General features: G+C 36.5%; 2 protein-coding genes, 1 long non-coding RNA gene and 1 pseudogene across 6 annotated transcripts; 1 reads left to right on the forward strand and 3 right to left on the reverse strand.

The window, feature by feature from the left end:
* Positions 1-378: 378 nt before the first annotated feature.
* LOC147492916 (uncharacterized) lies at positions 379-1,130 on the reverse strand. Its single transcript, XR_015200418.1, has 3 exons — positions 969-1,130; positions 664-896; positions 379-573 (listed from the first exon to the last, which is right to left on the reverse strand). It is a non-coding gene; the product is annotated as an uncharacterized LOC147492916 (long non-coding RNA).
* A 359-nt stretch (positions 1,131-1,489) lies between these two features.
* On the reverse strand, positions 1,490-3,488 carry LOC147492917 (uncharacterized; annotated as a pseudogene). The gene is made up of 4 exons (XR_015200193.1): positions 3,343-3,488; positions 2,939-3,251; positions 2,749-2,851; positions 1,490-1,983 (listed from the first exon to the last, which is right to left on the reverse strand). The product of XR_015200193.1 is annotated as an uncharacterized LOC147492917 (transcript).
* A 3,132-nt stretch (positions 3,489-6,620) lies between these two features.
* LOC147492918 (uncharacterized) lies at positions 6,621-9,924 on the forward strand. The gene is made up of 5 exons (XM_086566304.1): positions 6,621-8,567; positions 8,656-9,222; positions 9,319-9,449; positions 9,527-9,602; positions 9,688-9,924. The coding sequence occupies exons 1-3, from the start codon at positions 8,237-8,239 to the stop codon at positions 9,390-9,392; spliced, it is 972 nt and encodes a 323-aa protein (XP_086422430.1). The 5' UTR covers positions 6,621-8,236; the 3' UTR covers positions 9,393-9,449; positions 9,527-9,602; positions 9,688-9,924.
* A 1,414-nt stretch (positions 9,925-11,338) lies between these two features.
* LOC147492919 (ubiquitin C-terminal hydrolase 12-like) lies at positions 11,339-16,571 on the reverse strand. 3 transcript variants are annotated; one of them, XM_086565801.1, is made up of 8 exons: positions 15,904-16,571; positions 15,090-15,191; positions 14,932-15,003; positions 13,099-13,164; positions 12,946-13,011; positions 12,405-12,518; positions 12,135-12,209; positions 11,339-12,018 (listed from the first exon to the last, which is right to left on the reverse strand). In XM_086565801.1, exons 1-8 carry the CDS (start codon positions 15,994-15,996, stop codon positions 11,890-11,892), a joined length of 717 nt encoding a protein of 238 aa, XP_086421927.1. In that variant the 5' UTR covers positions 15,997-16,571; the 3' UTR covers positions 11,339-11,889. The 3 variants fall into 3 exon arrangements, with proteins under 3 accessions (XP_086421927.1, XP_086421928.1, XP_086421930.1); XM_086565802.1 differs by having other exon boundaries at positions 11,341-12,018; positions 16,346-16,571; XM_086565804.1 differs by having other exon boundaries at positions 11,360-12,023.
* Between the last annotated feature and the right edge of the window lie 448 nt (positions 16,572-17,019).

Genomic DNA, 17,019 nt, shown 5'->3' on the forward strand with positions numbered 1-17,019 from the left:
ACAATGTATTCTCTTGATTGATCATCAAGAACGTCATGCGTTTGTGAACTTGTGTGAGTCCTCACAAAAAGATCTCCTAGGGAAGGGGGTGCTCCAGCCTCGACTCTAACCAAATATAAAGAAATTTATTAATTGTTAATCACTAGTCAAATTCAATGCCGCGAGTAGGAAATAAAAAATAATAAGCATATGTACCATTATCTCTTCAAACCGGGAAAACTTATTCTTCCAAAGAAAGATGCTTTGCTATTTGCTTAGCACGGTTAGCCCCTCGTTACGTTTAGAAATTGCCTATACAAAAAGATCTCCTAGTTAGTATTGTACCCTATAAAAAATACTTAAGCTAAACATTACACTTTTTCTTATTTGATGCTCCGGAGTATCCCAAAACTCCATAAGTTGAACCCACTCCTGTTGCGATAGTTGCTCTGGCCTATGGCTTATACGTTCTTCATATGTGGCATAGCGGGTATAAAAGTTCCTTTTCCATTTACTCTTTTTGTTTCTGAATTCATCCCCGGAAATCAGAGCCAAAGTGGGCTCCTTCCGGGTCTCATCAAGTTCCCATTTATCCTAAAATGAGAGACAAAAAGATCTACTAAGAAATGAAATAGACAGTTTTTTTAAATTAGTGCAAGTGTGTGCAGATCCAAATGTCCATACCTTAATGTTATCTCATAACCACTCTTTGTCGCCTACATCTTGGAGCTCCCAATTTTTTGTCCAATCAAATCGACGTGACGTTGCCATTAATACTCCAAGATATTCAGAGAACAAGCTTGGATGTTTCCGAGGTCCCACTGGTTGTCTGCCTTTCCATACCAATTCCAACTTTGAGCCATTTGGTTGGTCAAATACCTTAGGAAGGGTAGAAGTGCCCCTTACCCACTTTCCAGCTGTACATAAGCCCAAAGCTTCATTAATTAAACATAAGACAATAATTAACTAGAATGTTTAGTTAAACTTACCGCTCTCGTCACCATTAGGATCCTCTCGAAATCGTTTGACCATTGCACCTGTCTAAATCGTCACATAAAGCAATTCATCAAGTAAATCCATCAAGGAAGACACTAGATAATAACCACTCCCAAAACATAAAAAAAAAAAAAAAAAAAAAAAAAAAAAAAAAAAATAAGCACAAAAAACGAGTTTGTTCCCAAAAAAAAAAACAGCACAAAAAATGAGTTTGTTCCCACAAAAAAAAATAGCACAAAAAACACCATATAATCATCGTCACTGTCATTGTCTTCATCACAATCACTATCAATGTCTTCATCACAATCACTATCATTGATGAAGTCTTCATCACATTCGACACCGTCAATGATATCTTCATCAATAGTATCCGCAACAACTTCTACTCCATCAATCTCACTCCTAGTCCAACCGTTAATGTCGTGTGTGCTGTCAACTATGTTATCCACATCTTGCTGCATGCAAGACGTGTTATCTTCAACGACTCAACCATCTTGAACCCATATCATACAAGTCCCTTGGAAGCGTCTTTAACACAACTCGCCAATTATCATCCAAATTATCTTGGAGATAAAAAACTTGTTCAGCTTGAGATGCTAAAATAAACGGTTCACTCGTAGCTAAGGTTCGTGTAAAGTTCACAGTAGTGAACCCATATTCATCTATTTTCATTCATGCGCGAGTCATAACATCCCACCAATCACACTTGAACAGAAACACTCTATTCTCCTTGCAATAACGCAACTCAACTATGTCATTCAACACACCATAATAACCCACACTACCGGTCACTGGGTTCATGTCTTTCGCGCTCGCAAAGCTTGACGTTTCTACTGATACAAAAACTCCACTATTCTGAGTTTTCCTTCGTGACTCACGAGCTTTTGTGTGAAATCTGTATCTATTTGCAATACAGCCCTTGAAACAAGAAGCAAATCGACTAGGACCATATGCTAAACTCTGAAGTTGCTCGCTGACCAACTCTCCATCCTTTTTCATTTGCTGGACCTATTCAGATAAGGAGAAAAAAATAATGTTGAACTTCAGTAAACATAAGCAATCAGTAGCAAGTAGCTCCAATCAAAAAGAAAGAAGACAAAAAAATGGCTTCTTTTGCAACAAACAACATGGCAGAATATTGGACTTTTATTACAAGGTTTGAGGCTCAGACCTCAGAACACTCTATCTGAAGTAGAATATAAATTGTTGTACATGAGTAATTATTATAAGGTTTGAAATTTTGAATAGCCCTAATAACTTTATCACTATTGATAACACAACTAGATCAAGTAAAGTCATTATAGTAGATCGACATTAGATCAAGATATACTCTGAAGCAAAGAAAAAGAGCTATTACAACTAATTACTCGGTAATCTGAGAGACATTCTTTGTCTTCCACTCTCCAGGACCCAAAAAAAAGGAAACAACTAATGCAGGGGGGGGGGGAGAGAGATTTTACTAACATCTTCCTATTTTTTTCCTTGTTCTTTGTGTTGACGGACTAATTACCAATGTTCTAGGAACCTACAGACTAAATTCCAAGTAGAACAAACATCCCTAAATAAGAAACTAAATCTAAACTGTACTAAACATCCTCTAAATATCCCTAAATCAGCTAAATATAAATATAAATAAAACAAGTAGAATCCTTCTTGAGGCATGTTACTAAACAAAGGAAATCATATTGCTATCTACAAAACTACTTTGGAAAAAAAGTAAATAGAGTACATAAACTGATATACATAATCTAACTACATACAATTAACACTTACTTGGTTTTCAAACCATTTACCAAACCGTTCATTATGAATACGGTCCACATTCCTAGCACTTTCCCGCCGCCCGAGCTCATCCCTAATCACTTGTTTGTGTTTCATGTACAAAACATTATTGCATTTACGACATAGGTTTATAAATAATATTTCTTTTAACTAAGGCACAATTTCAATAAAGTGGACTTACTCAATAAATGGTACCACTTCCTCACAATTGATTAGCACATACAAATGAGCTTGTTCCCACTCATCGTCTGTTAAAGTGCTAAACGTTCCTTTCCCTAAAAACACGCATCAGATCCCGAAAAATAGAAAATTGTCCATCCAATCCAACAACTCGGAACTCTTCATTCCTCCCTGTCCGGTTGAACTTAGTCTCCATCCCATCATCTAAGTATCTTGAGCAGAAAGTCAAGCATTCATCAGCAAGATACCCTTCGGCAATGGATCCCTCTGGTCTACTCTTATTACGAACATACTTCTTCAAAGTGTACAAGTACCTGAATAAATATAAAATATAACAAAATTTAAGTTCAAATTTTAACAAAATACAAACAAAAGTAACCATTACTATTATCTTTACTTACTGACCTTTCGATTGGGTACATCCATCGATAGTACACTGGTCCACCGAGCTTAGCTTGACCAGCTAAATGAATAGGCAAGTGCACCATAACATCAAAAAATGATGGAGGAAATATCATTTCCATTTTGCATAGTGTGACAGCAATCTGGTACTCAAGATGTTCCAACTCTGCAACCCATAATACTTTTGAACACAACTGCTTGTAGAAATTAGAGAGTTCAACAAGAACCAATGTAACTTCCTTAGGTAAGATTCCACGTGTTGGGAACCGGAAGCGCTTGATTCTTTGCACTAGAACATGCCAATCATAGCTTTTTAGGCCGGTATTTTGCATTCTTTCACAATTTGAACATGACGCGATATATTTGATGAAAAATTATCCGAACTTTAATACCTTTCAAGATTTGACAAAGCTTCCTCTTCTCGATCAAGGACAAGGTAAAGGGAGCGGGGGATATAGTATTTGTTACCCTCTTTAGCTATCGGATGAAGTGACTTTTCGCATACCCATTAACACCAAATCTTGTCTTGACTTGGGTTATCCTTTGATTTCTTCTCTAAATTCAGCAGTGTCCCAAGCCAACTTTCACCGTTGTTCTTTCAATGTGCATGACATCTAGATTATGGAGTAAACAAAGGTATTTCCAATATGGGAGCTCAAAAAATACACTAATCTTCTTCCAATTGTGTGGCAAAGAATTATCCTCTCGACTTCTCTTTTGTCCAATAACCTTATCACTATTCACCTTACCAAATGTGATTTGGTCGAATCCATGTAATTGAGCAAGTACATCACTTCCAGTAAAGGGGCTTGGAGCAACTCCCATTTCTGTCTTGTTATCAAAAGAACTCTTATTCTTTCGATATCTATGATCAAGTGGCAGGAATTTACGACTTCCCATATAACAGAACTTTTTCCCATTTTGCAACCATTTTAAGCAAGTCTTCTCATGGCAAGAGGGACAGGCAAGTTGTCCTTTAGTGCTCCATCCGGACAAATTAGCAAATGCTGGGAAGTCATTAATAGTCCACAAAACAGCTGTATGCATTTTAAAATTCTGTTTTGAAGAGGCATCATACATCTCAACTCCCTTCTCCCACAACTCCTTTAACTCATCAATCAATGGCTGCAAGTACACGTCAATGTTATTTCCCGGACTGCTAGGGCCAGGAATTAGCAATGACATGATGAGAAAAGGTTGTTTCATACACATCCAAGGCGGCAGATTATACGGAACTAGAATAACGAGCCAAGTGCTATGAATAGAACTAAGACTACCAAAAGGATTGAAGCCATCACTAGCCATTCCGAGTCTGACATTGCGAGATTCTAAACCAAATGAAGGATATCTTTGGTCTAAGCTTTTCCATTCCTTGGAGTCAGCTGGATGCCTCAAAGCACCATCTTTCGTACGATCATCAGCATGCCATCTCATATCTTTAGAAGTTTTTGAGCACATAAATAATCTTTGGAGTCTTGGCTTTATAGGAAAGTATCGCAAAACCTTAGTAGCCTTTTTCTTAGGTTTTGCAGATGAACTAACTCTATTTTCTGTACACTCCGAAGTCGTGATCCATCTTGACTCACCACATACATCACAGTTATCCTTGTCCATGACTGGTTTATTATCCTTCCAATACAACATACAATCATTAGGACATCGTCTATCTTAATGCACTCCATCCCAAGATCCCGGTTGTTTTTGATTCATAATGATTCTTGGGCATATTGATGTCATTTGGAAGTGAATCATTTAATACCTCAAGCAACATGTCAAGCGAATGATTACTCCAGCCGTTAAGACACTTTACATGAAGCAATCGTACTAGAAAAGACAATTTTGAACTCTTAGTACAGCCGGGGTACAAGGGTGTAATGCCGCTTCCTTCAACAACTTATAAAACTTATGTGCTTCTTCATTTGGCTCATCCGTTCGAAAGTCAATTTGAACTAGACTCATTTGTATTCGAACTAGGTGGTATGTCATTGTCTATACCAACCATGTTTTGAAATCCTAATGCATCTTGCAACATTGTATGCATATCATCACCCTGATTAGACTTCGGTATTTACCTCCACACTCTCCCCATGCTTTGTCCAACGGACATAACTCCGTAGTATACCCGCGATTCTTTATATGATGTTCCACTATATGTTTAGGCAATAACATTAGATTAAGGCATCCTACACATGGGCAGTAAATCTCACCACCAAGTTCCTTAATTCGATTATTCCAAGAAAACTCGATAAATTTATCACAACCAAGTATATACTTACGACTACATCTTCCTAGAGTCGGATCCATCCAACTTTTATCCATTTAAAAACTGAACTACAACTACATAAAAAAAAAAAAAAAAAAAAAAACAATCTTGTTCAGCAAGAATATCATATCCTACATCAAGTTCAAAAATTAATATATTCACTAACATATCCTAACATAACATAGGAGACCCAATAAAAAAAAAGACTGTGACAAGGCCATATTAACTGTCCAAATGTGGGATTTACCACCAAATATTGGTCTCACATAATTGAAGAAAGCAATAGCCATGAAAACATAACTAGAACTCAATACGAGGAAAGCTAAAGCTTTAAATTTGAAAAGTCGAACTTTTTATCCAAAAATAACATAAATTGGATTAAAACCTCATATATATATATACAATATTCTAACAATAGAAAAGTCGAATCAATTGATCAAATATTCTTACGATATTTAGATTTAAATAAAATAATGAAGTGCTTGACTTAGTCACCAGATCGTTAAGCGGGAGCGAGATCCCGAGAGCGCCTAACTTAAGAAGCTCCCACTTTGAGAGTGCCCACAGAGCGCTTATATATACTAGTAATTTTACTAATTAATGAAGTACTGAGTAACAAATGCTAGTTATCATACTTGATTTTTTCTTGTGTGTTCTCAAAGTAATTAATAAAGGATTAATAAATCAAATGTTTGATAACAAAGTTACAAATGATTCTAACCAAAAAAAAAAATTACGAAGGATTGAAAAAGAAGTAGAATTAGGAGAAAGGACAAAAACATAATTAGCTATTGAGTTGGCTGTAAAACTGAGAAAAATAAGTTATACTACACTAGTGCTACTATGAGATGGGGAGTATAGTATAGTGGTACAGGTCTTCTTCCTTAAACCTTCTTCACACTTGAGACCCAAAATTTCATGAACGACAACATCTCGACAAAACCCATTTCATCAATTATGAGAAACAAAACTCGCTAGTTCGATAAAATCGTCATATTCTCATCTCTTCCAATTTTTTTTTTTTTTTTGGATTTTGATTAATTCATCTTCAATATTTTGATTTAAAGTTGAGAATCTATTAAAGTTCTTCAAATTAGTGAATGGTTTGTATAGATAATTAGATTTGTGTTTTACTCTAGCGTAAAAACTCATCTAAATGGATGATTAGAAATGAATTAACTGATTCTTTAGTGCAAAGAGCGGTTCCTTAAATCCAAAGCGCGGTTTTGAATAGCTTTGATCTAAATCCGTCAAACCGCGGTTTGAGTGCGGGAGCTCCATACCATCTACACGGTTTATGTGACTAAGAGTGCTTCAAATCACAAAAATATCGATTTCTTAAACAAATCTCTAAAATAAAACGTAGGGGAGAAGATGATGGATTACCCAAGGTAAAGTAAGCAATGGAGGAGGCGTATGAAGAAGAAGAAGAAGGCAACCGGTGAAGAAGAAGGCAAAGAATGAATCAAGTGAAGAAGGTGGCGGTGAAGAAGAAGGCACTGGTGCGGCAGCCGGTGAAAAGTATTTGGGTTTTTGGTTTCTTCTTTTTCTTTTTGTATTTGAGATTCAACTTTCACCAAAATAAACGAGCGAAAAAACCGCAGGAACGCTAACATCTATTTTCTATTTTCTGATTTTTTTTTAATGAAAATAATTATTTAATGTTTTAAATAGCCTTTTTGCAGCCATCGACGCCAAACACTTAATTAAAGCCACGCACAAAATTTGTTAAATCTGAAAGGTCGACTTAAAGCCAAGACCACATTGAAACGGTTGCAAAAAATGCACCTTTTGCAACAAAAGGATAATCACGAGGCAAAAAGGTACTTCTTGCCACATATTTAGTTTGTCGTGGCAACAAGTAAGATATAGCCACCAAACCCCTAGCCGCGGCAATATGTCCAAGGCTAAAAGTCACTTTTTTGGTAGTGAATATTTGTCGAAAATGATAAGACCTAAAGATATAGGATGGGATCATTGTACAAGGGTAGCAGGTTCGAAAAATCACTTTGAATGCAATTACTACAAAAAAATCATTAAAGGAGGTGGCATCACTCATCTTAAATAACATTTGGCGGGTGGATATGAAGATGTGGAAAAATGTGTTAAAGTACCTGGTGAAGCGAGGGTCATAATGAGAGATTTTTTGTTAGGGAAGAAACAAGAGAAATATGATAAAATAAGGGCTGACAGAGATATAATGGAAACTATGTGCAATCCTACTATTGTTGATTCAGAAAGTGGGGATGATGTACAAGTCCGTTATACAAGAACTCAATCAAGAAGAGAACAATCTTCTTATCGTGGTTCTGGGCAAGACACTGTGGCACATGGAAGAAAGTCTACATCCTCAGTTGATGGCACATTGCGTGACTTCCATCCTTCTCATAAGAGAACTTATCCTAGGGATGTTGACTTTGATGCCCTTAGACATCAAGATGCAAGGCAACCGTCTGTGAAACATATTATTAACAGGGGATTTGGTGATCAGTTTAAAGACTTGGTATCAAAGTTTGCTCTATGGGCAGGGATTGCCCCACATCTTTGTGTGTAAAAATCCTTTCTACCACCTATGATAGATGAGGCGACAAGGGGCGGGAATTGGGGTGCGGGGGGTCCTCTCTCCATGAGTTAATGCATAAATACTTGAAGAAAAATTTTGATGAATTGAAAGCTTACATTGATAGAATGAAAAGGAAGTGGAAGCAATATGGAGTCACAGTTATGTGTGATGGTTGGACAGGGCCCACTAGGAGGACTATCATGAACTTTATGGTATATTGTGATGGGCAGACCGTCTTCCATACCTCAAAGGAGGTGTCAAGGCATTGTAAAGACCATATTTTCATACTTGCACATATGAAGGAGGTGATTAATATGATAGGGAAAGAGTACATTGTTCAAGTTGTTACAGACAATGGGAGCAACTACAAGAAAGCTGGAGAAGTGCTTATGGATACTCCTGGTAAATATGTTTAAATTATAATTGATATAAATTTTTGTTAATCTATTGCAATTGCTTATAAACACTTCTTTTGTGTTTTCAATTTCAGGTTACAATTTGTTTTGGACACCTTGTGCTGCGCATTGTATTGACTTAATCTTGAAGGAGTTGGGTAGAAAAACAGCTGTGAAGAAAAATGTTGAGCGAGCTAGGGAGGTCACAACCTACATTTACAATCATCCTCAAGTTCTTGATTTGATGCGGGCTAAGTGTGGTGGAGAACTTGTGAGACCAGGGCCTACTAGATTTGCAAGCAATTACATTGCTTTGAAGTGCATGGTGGAAAAAATGGACAAGCTAAGAGAGATATTTAGATCACCTAATTGGTTGGCGCTTAAAGGAAGAAAACCATCAGTGATGGCACTTAAGGTTGAGGATACCATAGCTGATAAGTCATTTTGGAGAAAGATAAAGATGCTTGTTAGAGTTTTTAAACCTTTGGTAAAGGTTTTGAGATTAGTGGATGGTGATGAAAAGCCTACCATGGGATATTTGCATGCTGCAATGGAGCAGATGAGATGTGAAGTGCAGAGGGCAACCAAATATCATGCTTGGATCTTGTGTATTATTGACCGGAGATGGGACAAACAATTGTCACATGTTTTGCACAAGGCTGGTAAGCAATTATAGGTTTTGAGTTCTTTATTTATAATGAATGAAAAATATATTTTGGAGTTTTCTATCTCATATTGAATGCGTATGTGTTTCTCAGCTTATTATCTAAATCCAAGCGAGCAATATAGTAATGATTTGGCAAACCGGGGGGATTTGATAGATGCTTTGTAAGTAGTGATTGCAAAGTTGGTTGCCGAACCTGCAAAACAAGCAAAGTGCATGATTGAGGTAAAAAAGAAATGAAACATGCTACTTTATTATTTGCCTTTACTTTTAAATATTTAATATTTACAAGTGATATACAGTTAAAGGCCTTTTTGGATGCAAATGGTTCCTTTGGTACACTAGCCGCTATGCATGGCAGGAGTTCAACTCAACCGGGTAAGCGTGTAGGTTTTAAATAAAAATTGTGGTGTTTAGCTTTGTATTAAAGCTTTACTGAAGTCATGTAAATGAATATATGCAGCTGATTGGTGGTTTTCATATGGGAAGGATGCACCTAATCTCAGGGAAGTAGCCATTCGAGTTTTATCTCAAACATGTTCGTCATCTGGGTGTGAGCGAAACTGGAGCACATTTGGGATGATCCATTTGAAGAAAAGAAACACCATGAATGATGAAACTCTGCATGACTTTGTTTATGTGCATTACAACTTGAGGTTGAAGATGAAACACTTGAAAAGAGTCAAGGAGCAAGATGACCCGATTGATCTACATCATTACTTTCTTTGAAGTCCGGCCGAGGACCCTTTGTTCGAGTGGATTAGAAATCCCCCTCCACTACCCGACTTAGATAGTGAGGACGGGTTACCTGACCCCCTCATTGCACAGATGTTAGGAGAGGATATAAGGAACCACGCGCCCCTACCAAATCGACATCGCTTTGATTAGGAAGAAGAAGAACAGCCACCTAATGACACCATTGGAGATTACCATGATTACACTGATGATGAAGTATTTAATTCCGATGGGGAACCAGATAATAATATTATTGGTGATTCAAGTGATGATAATGGTGGTGGGCAGGGTGGTGATATGGATGTTGGTGGGGAGGGCGATGATGATGATGTTGATGATGATGATGATGGATGTGATGATGGTGGTGGTGGCGGTGGTGGTGGTCTTGCTGAGGATGCATATCAATTGTATTGCCAATATGACAGGGATGTAGATTTTGACGCTTTCGATGGTGATGGTGAGAGGCGCATGGAAGGAACTAGACGAGTTTCTAGGAGTCGCCAGAGAACTAGGAGAGCACAACCCGGTGGAGCAAGTGATACTTCTTCTTATTATGGGAACTACTCGGGTGAAAGTAGTACTGCCTCTTCCTATTATCGCTATCCTTCTGGGCAAGAGAGCTAGCCATATCATTCCCGTTCTGGTAAAGAGATCGAGTCATATCATTTCCAACCACATCAGGAGATGGGCCACCAGTATGCAATGTTTGAGGTATTTATAAAGTTTATTTCCAAGTTTGTTTACATTTCAAATCATTTATTTTTCTAATAAACCAATACTTGATTTTGATTTTTCTTAGGAGCCTTCGTCTACTAGTGAGTCGGGTTTTGTGAAGGTAGGAGAAATTTGGACTCCGACTGCTATTGTTCAATACGATGGGTATCCCATCATTGGGTACCTACTTCAGATGGGCACCTACCTTACTCAGAGTTCTTATGATCAATATGTGTATAATTATAATCTGAAGTTCATGAATACTATGAGTTGGGAGCAATATTGCACTCAATTCATTTATTCTCAGATGAAAGCGCATAACTATGTATTATGAGATTTGTGTTAGTTTAAACTATGCTTCTAATTAGGCTTTTGAACTTAGACTTAGGTTTTGAAATTATGTTTCTAATTGATGTTGGGAGACATTTGGATTTGGACTTTTGAAGACATTTGGGTTGTAATAATTTTTCATATCTTAGACTTCTTTGTTATTTTGTAACTTTGTATTTTAGGTTACGTATGTTTGGATATATATGTTTGTTAATATAGTAAATAGTTTAGTATTTAGTATTTTATATGAATTTATGACAGTTTATAAGCGTGTAACGGAAATTCTGAGGGTAGACTATGTTAGAAGTTTTTGTGGCTATGCATATATGTATGATTGTATGTTTGTTAGTTTATGACGCGTATGAATTTATGACAGGTTTATAAAGTATAATGTGAAATTTACAAGAGAGACTATGTTGAAATTTTTTGAGCGTTTTATTAACTTTGTGGTTATTTTGAACCTTCAAATGTTGTAAACTAATTTTCAAACAATTTGGAGGTCGTTTGGGGAAAAAAATGGACCTAAGAGGCTAAGAGTCTAAGACATGAAAAAAAATTGACTTGGTAATTTGTAATTTGTATTTTTAATTTTTATTTGTTGGTTAAAATTTAACCAACAAATTGATTTACAATTTAATTAAAATTCCATTGAATATTTATTTGTTTAAAATTAATTGCTCATGTATTTTTATTTCATTTTCATTTTCATTTAATGTTTAAATGAACATAAAATGATAAAAGATGAATAAAAAATATTTTAATTCCGGCCATGTATAATTTTCCGGTGAAAATGAAGAACTTGCATATTTCGATACATCACCTGGAATTCCGAGTGGAATTCCGGTTTTTCAATTTGTCGGAATTCTGACGATTTCGGAATCGTGAACTATGCTTCACCCAAATCACAAATGATGCAAAGCCAATGAAAGCGATTGACCCCATAAGTATATGCGTTTTGGAGAACTACTAAAGGTGCTGCAACCCAAGATACTGTTCCCACGCTCCATAAGGATCTCTTCTCTATGTACAAAACAATAAGAAAGAAAATAATGATGAAATACAAATCAGAAAAGGGCAGGCATAAGCTAGGAAACAGAGGTAAGCAAATATATCAAGTTCAGATGGACAGACCCGAAAATGAGTCAACAAGATATCTGTGTCCTGCAGGTACTTGGGTTGACCCAGCGACAAAAATGCAAATTTCCACTGAGCAATAGAATATATCTTAAATTTAGTTTTCATCACATGAAGATACTCCTTTAGAATGTAGAAAGAGGTTGTGATGGAGCAAAGTCACCAAATCATGTGATAGACGTGCAAGTTTAGTTTGTGTTCACCAGAGTAGAACTTAACACCAAAACCACAGTTTCTAACTATCTATAGTGTGCAGGAGAGAAATACCATAGAAAACTCATTATCCGGGATTTGCAATTTCTTCTGTATACGCACTTTGATTTCAGCTAAAGTCTCTCCATCATGAATGATAAACAAGAACGGTTCCCCAAAATTTCGAACCTGCAAGTCAAAATACGACAAGATTTTAAAAGCAGGATCATACAACAGGTTGAACAAGCAGAGTGCAAGTAGTGCTCTTCATCAGTCCACAAGTACCATTTGGGAGATATCTTGGGTGAAATGATAAACATGAATCAAGTGAGCATGAGGACCAAGGTTTTTGACTTTTAAATTCATTGCTTTAATCAACATATAAGAAGAGTTTAAATTTCAAAACATTTTTTAAAAGGGATACTAGCAAAACATTGTACTAAATCGTAACCCAACTTATTCAATGTAACAACCAGCCATGACGTAGATCACTTTTTTTTTTATTGATTCTGCAACTCAACTTATTCAATGTAACAAAAAAAATCAACATAATGATTTAAGGACTCAAACTGATCCACTAATAAATATTAGTATCCACCGATGAAATGCAACTTGCCTCCTCGGCACGTAAGGTCCAATATTGGTCACTTATGCGCTCAATCTTTTCACTAGTTGGAAAAACCTGCAAGGATTTAACAGCGAAATTGAAACCATATATAACATGACAAGTTTGCAGTATATTGTCATAGTAACTAAATTAAAACCTAACCTTATAAATCTTATGATAAAAAACTTCAAGCAATCTAAGCTCCGCATTTGAATGAGACAGCTCGACCTGTCACAGAGAACTAACTAGGATAAGTCAACTGTACAATTCAATATCGATATGATTCTAGGCCAATCCATGAATAAGCAGGGTGTGATGAATCAATGAAAATAAGCGTACTGGTCATATTGATTAAAAGTAAAAACATCGCAATCACTCTGATGGTTTTCTACACATAATAAAGCAATGTTGGTAACGTGGTAAGGGGCAATATTTCTACTAAAATTCACTCTTTTGGGCCATATTGTTTTCATATTCTGCACTGTATTATAGAAAAGATATAAAAATAAATCATAGGTTGGTTGGGTAAGCTGGCAAGCTGCCATCCTTTTAAGGAAGATGCACACACTAAAAGTTGGTCCTATGTCGCATTCCATTATACAGTATGGTCTGCTGGTGTGGTGTGGTGATTGTGGTCAAGGAAGCTACTGCTTGATCAGAAGTTAACCGTAGATGGGGGAAATTCTACCAAAAATAAAGCCATTAAAGACCAATGTGACAAAACCCGGAAATCCTATGATTGGCCTGAGTTTAGAAGTCTCAAGAACTTCAAAGCTTATGAAGTTGGCTTCGGCACCTGGTGACAGAATAAATAAATTCTTTGAAACTTATAATGTTGAATACCTTTTATGCAAGCATGAGGAAGTGAGGAACTGAATACAGTCAAAATTCAGAAAAAGAAGTCCCTCCAAATCCTTAAATGGTGCCTAGATCACAGCCTTTTGCTTCGATATTTATGAAATGCAGCTATTTTGGAAGGGACCACAAGTATATGTATATATCGAATCATAGTACTGCAAGAATTAAGTGGTGACGTGTAAAATAAAGTGCACACATGAAGCTAACATGTACAACACAGTGCCAGAAGTTACTCATCTTGAGAAAATGGGGAATACGGTAAACTCAGGTATAGCTCCACTATAAAAGAACGTCGACAATTTGCTCCAGCAGAAAAATGCCACAAAGATCAATGTAAGTGGCTCTTTAGGGAGAGTAGCAAGCTATGAGGTAGTTAATAGGGACCAAGTGGTGATTCCATAGTAACATTGGGCAAAGGACTTGGGACAGGAACCACTTGTGTAGATGAATGTGCAGCAACATTGGCTCAGACTTATGTTGAATCAGACTTGGCTGGAACACACAACGCTAATCGCAGTTGAGAGCTAGGCTGCAGGAAAGCCTAACACAAATGTACAAAGACAAACCTCCATGACTAAAACCATCCAGACGTCTCCGATGTAACCAACCACAGATTTTAACTTACTAGAGCTCGTTTTAGGGTAGTTTTGAATGTGGCATTGCATCTCTTATTGGTTTGGCTTTCAACTTAACCACTCCCAGACATTCTTTATCTCATGAATGAAAAGCTCATAACTTAATATGATGTAGAACATTAGTGTGTTGCTGATGTTGAGGGCGTGCACCCCTTAGTCGAATCCAAGCCCATGGTCGTGTAAGAATCCATTAGTTAGTAGTGGACACATGTCTGCTTTCTATTGGTTTATTGGTTTCTAGGTTTAGTATAAATAAAAGGGCTTGTAATTAGGGTTATGCAGGTTGAAGTTTATGATTTGTGAGATTCAATAAAAGAGTCGTCTTTTAGGTTTCTTTGTTTTGTTTAATTCAAGAGTAGATTTAATAAACTGAAGTTTCCGCCAATTTAATCTACATCATAATAAGCACAAAAGAAAAAACAAATACTAGAAGTAAACATACCAACACTACCGACTACAACGAGAACATAAAATGAAGTGTTTGCACAGTGGCAATAGTTACCTTATTCTTCAGGTCATTAATCAGATCCGCAACAGTACTCTGTTTTGGCAGAGTAATATAGTGAATAGCTACCTGAAACAGAGCTAGACTTCGGTATATTAAAGTACAATAAATAAATATATTCATCAGCCTAAAATTTCGAGTCTATGTATGCTTACTTCGTCGTTTGTCGCGTGCTGGAAGGAAACCTTAAGGGTCTTTAAGACTTGCAGTTCTGGTAAAGGAATGTTGAATACTTCATAGTACACAGTATCAGAAATCTGGATGTAATAGAACTGTAAAATTAGAGCTAAGAAGATGTTTCGACAGCAGTTTTGATCCTATATAGTATAGAGGCCGGATCTTCTCCACCCGGGTGGAAAACTTGACGTTTTACACCTTACAAGATTATTTTGATTTTGTCACATATCCATTTGTTTAACACTCAAAATGAAAGTAACTAAAGAAAATCTAAACAAATCACTAAAAAAAAAAAAAAAAAAAATCGTGATGTGAAAATGGAAAACCTGCGTACTTACATTGTGTTTGTCTAAAATTCAATGAATTTGTAAACAGAGTGTTTTCACTACTCTATTATTATGTTCTTGAATTATTAAGAAGATATATTGTTCTCAATGCTATACATGTGAACTCCGAATTAGCCTTAAGTTCCACTTCGGTTAGAGGAGTGAATTTAAGCTAAAAAATGGCAGGAGTATCTGCTTGATAAAGTGCCCTATCCCATCTGATTACACTCTCAATTGGGTGTGTGATTATCTAGAGGGTGAAACAGTAGCTAAAAAAAGTTCATACATGAATTGTTATTTATCTCTCTTTAAGATTCGTTCCTTGTAAACCAAATGAAGATTCACAAGCAAGGAAACTTGGTTGGCAGAGCTATTGACCTCTCGAAACTGAATGACTACGACTTGCTGAATGAATTTAATTGAGCAACTATTTAACATGGAAGGTCTCTTCCGCTGTTGCGCATACCAGATAAAGGATGGCAGGTAGTTTACACAGACAACAAAGATGATATGATAGTTGTTGGGGGATGATCCCTGGAAGTAAGTGTCTATCTGACATTGAAATCACTGAATTATTTAACACTATCGTTCCTATGATTAATTGCGTGTTGTCTTCTATTATTTGGTCATTTCGTAGGGAGTTCTGCAAAAAAAATTACACAAGAGGAGGTGGATAAGACGACAATTGGTACAAGTAGCGATGACATTCAAAGTTGTTTGGAAGAAGCACCAATCTAATCTATGTATTGACATCCTCCTTTATTGAACTAGTTCCAGAAAGGTCACAGTCGCATGGTTGTGGTCGTAAGGCATCAGATCATGGCATGACTGCATGACATTGGAGCAGTCATCCAGCAAACTTGACTGCGATAAATCAGTCTATAAGTCAGTCCTATCACCCCGTTTACCTTTGAGCTTAGCAAGTGAAATTTGAAGTTGAGCTCTAAATGTGCGAAACAATCTTCTTGTGTAACATCATACATTATACCCGTAGACTTTGGATTCGTGTGGAGTAAAAGGAACAATTGTCATGCCGATGTCTTGAACAAACTTGCCACTTCTACTGTCACAAGTCACAACAAGAAAAAGGGATAGAAAGACTAAAAAATATGTGGGTAAGACAGAAGAGTAAAAGAAGAGAGATGGCGAGATTGAGGAGAGAAGCACCCACACATGGAATATATATATATTTTTTGTAGTGATTTGTTTAGATTTTTTTTTATTGGTTTTATCTAACTCATTTATTTTGGGTGTTAACTAAGTGGGCACGTGTCAAAATAATCTTGGAAGGTGTAAAACGTTAAGTTTTCCACCCGGGTGGAGAAGATCCGGCCTCTATACCTATACTATCAAATATCAATTACTACCCTTGGCATCTTCAAAGTCTTGAAAGGAAATACGCAAGCTCTATTACTACACAAAGCATTACACTCTAATAAAAAAAATGGTTTTATTTAATAAGAGTTACGGATATAAAGGCTCGACACGTGTTTGTCAGAAAAAACATCAAAATTGCTTGCACAAACTATTTTAAAATTTCACATAATGCCACTGTAATGACTAAAGTGCTAGCGCATACTAA

The sequence above is a fragment of the Coptis chinensis genome, chromosome 6 (assembly GCF_015680905.1).
Source record: "Coptis chinensis isolate HL-2020 chromosome 6, ASM1568090v1, whole genome shotgun sequence".
In the NCBI taxonomy this organism is placed as follows: Eukaryota; Viridiplantae; Streptophyta; class Magnoliopsida; order Ranunculales; family Ranunculaceae; genus Coptis; species Coptis chinensis.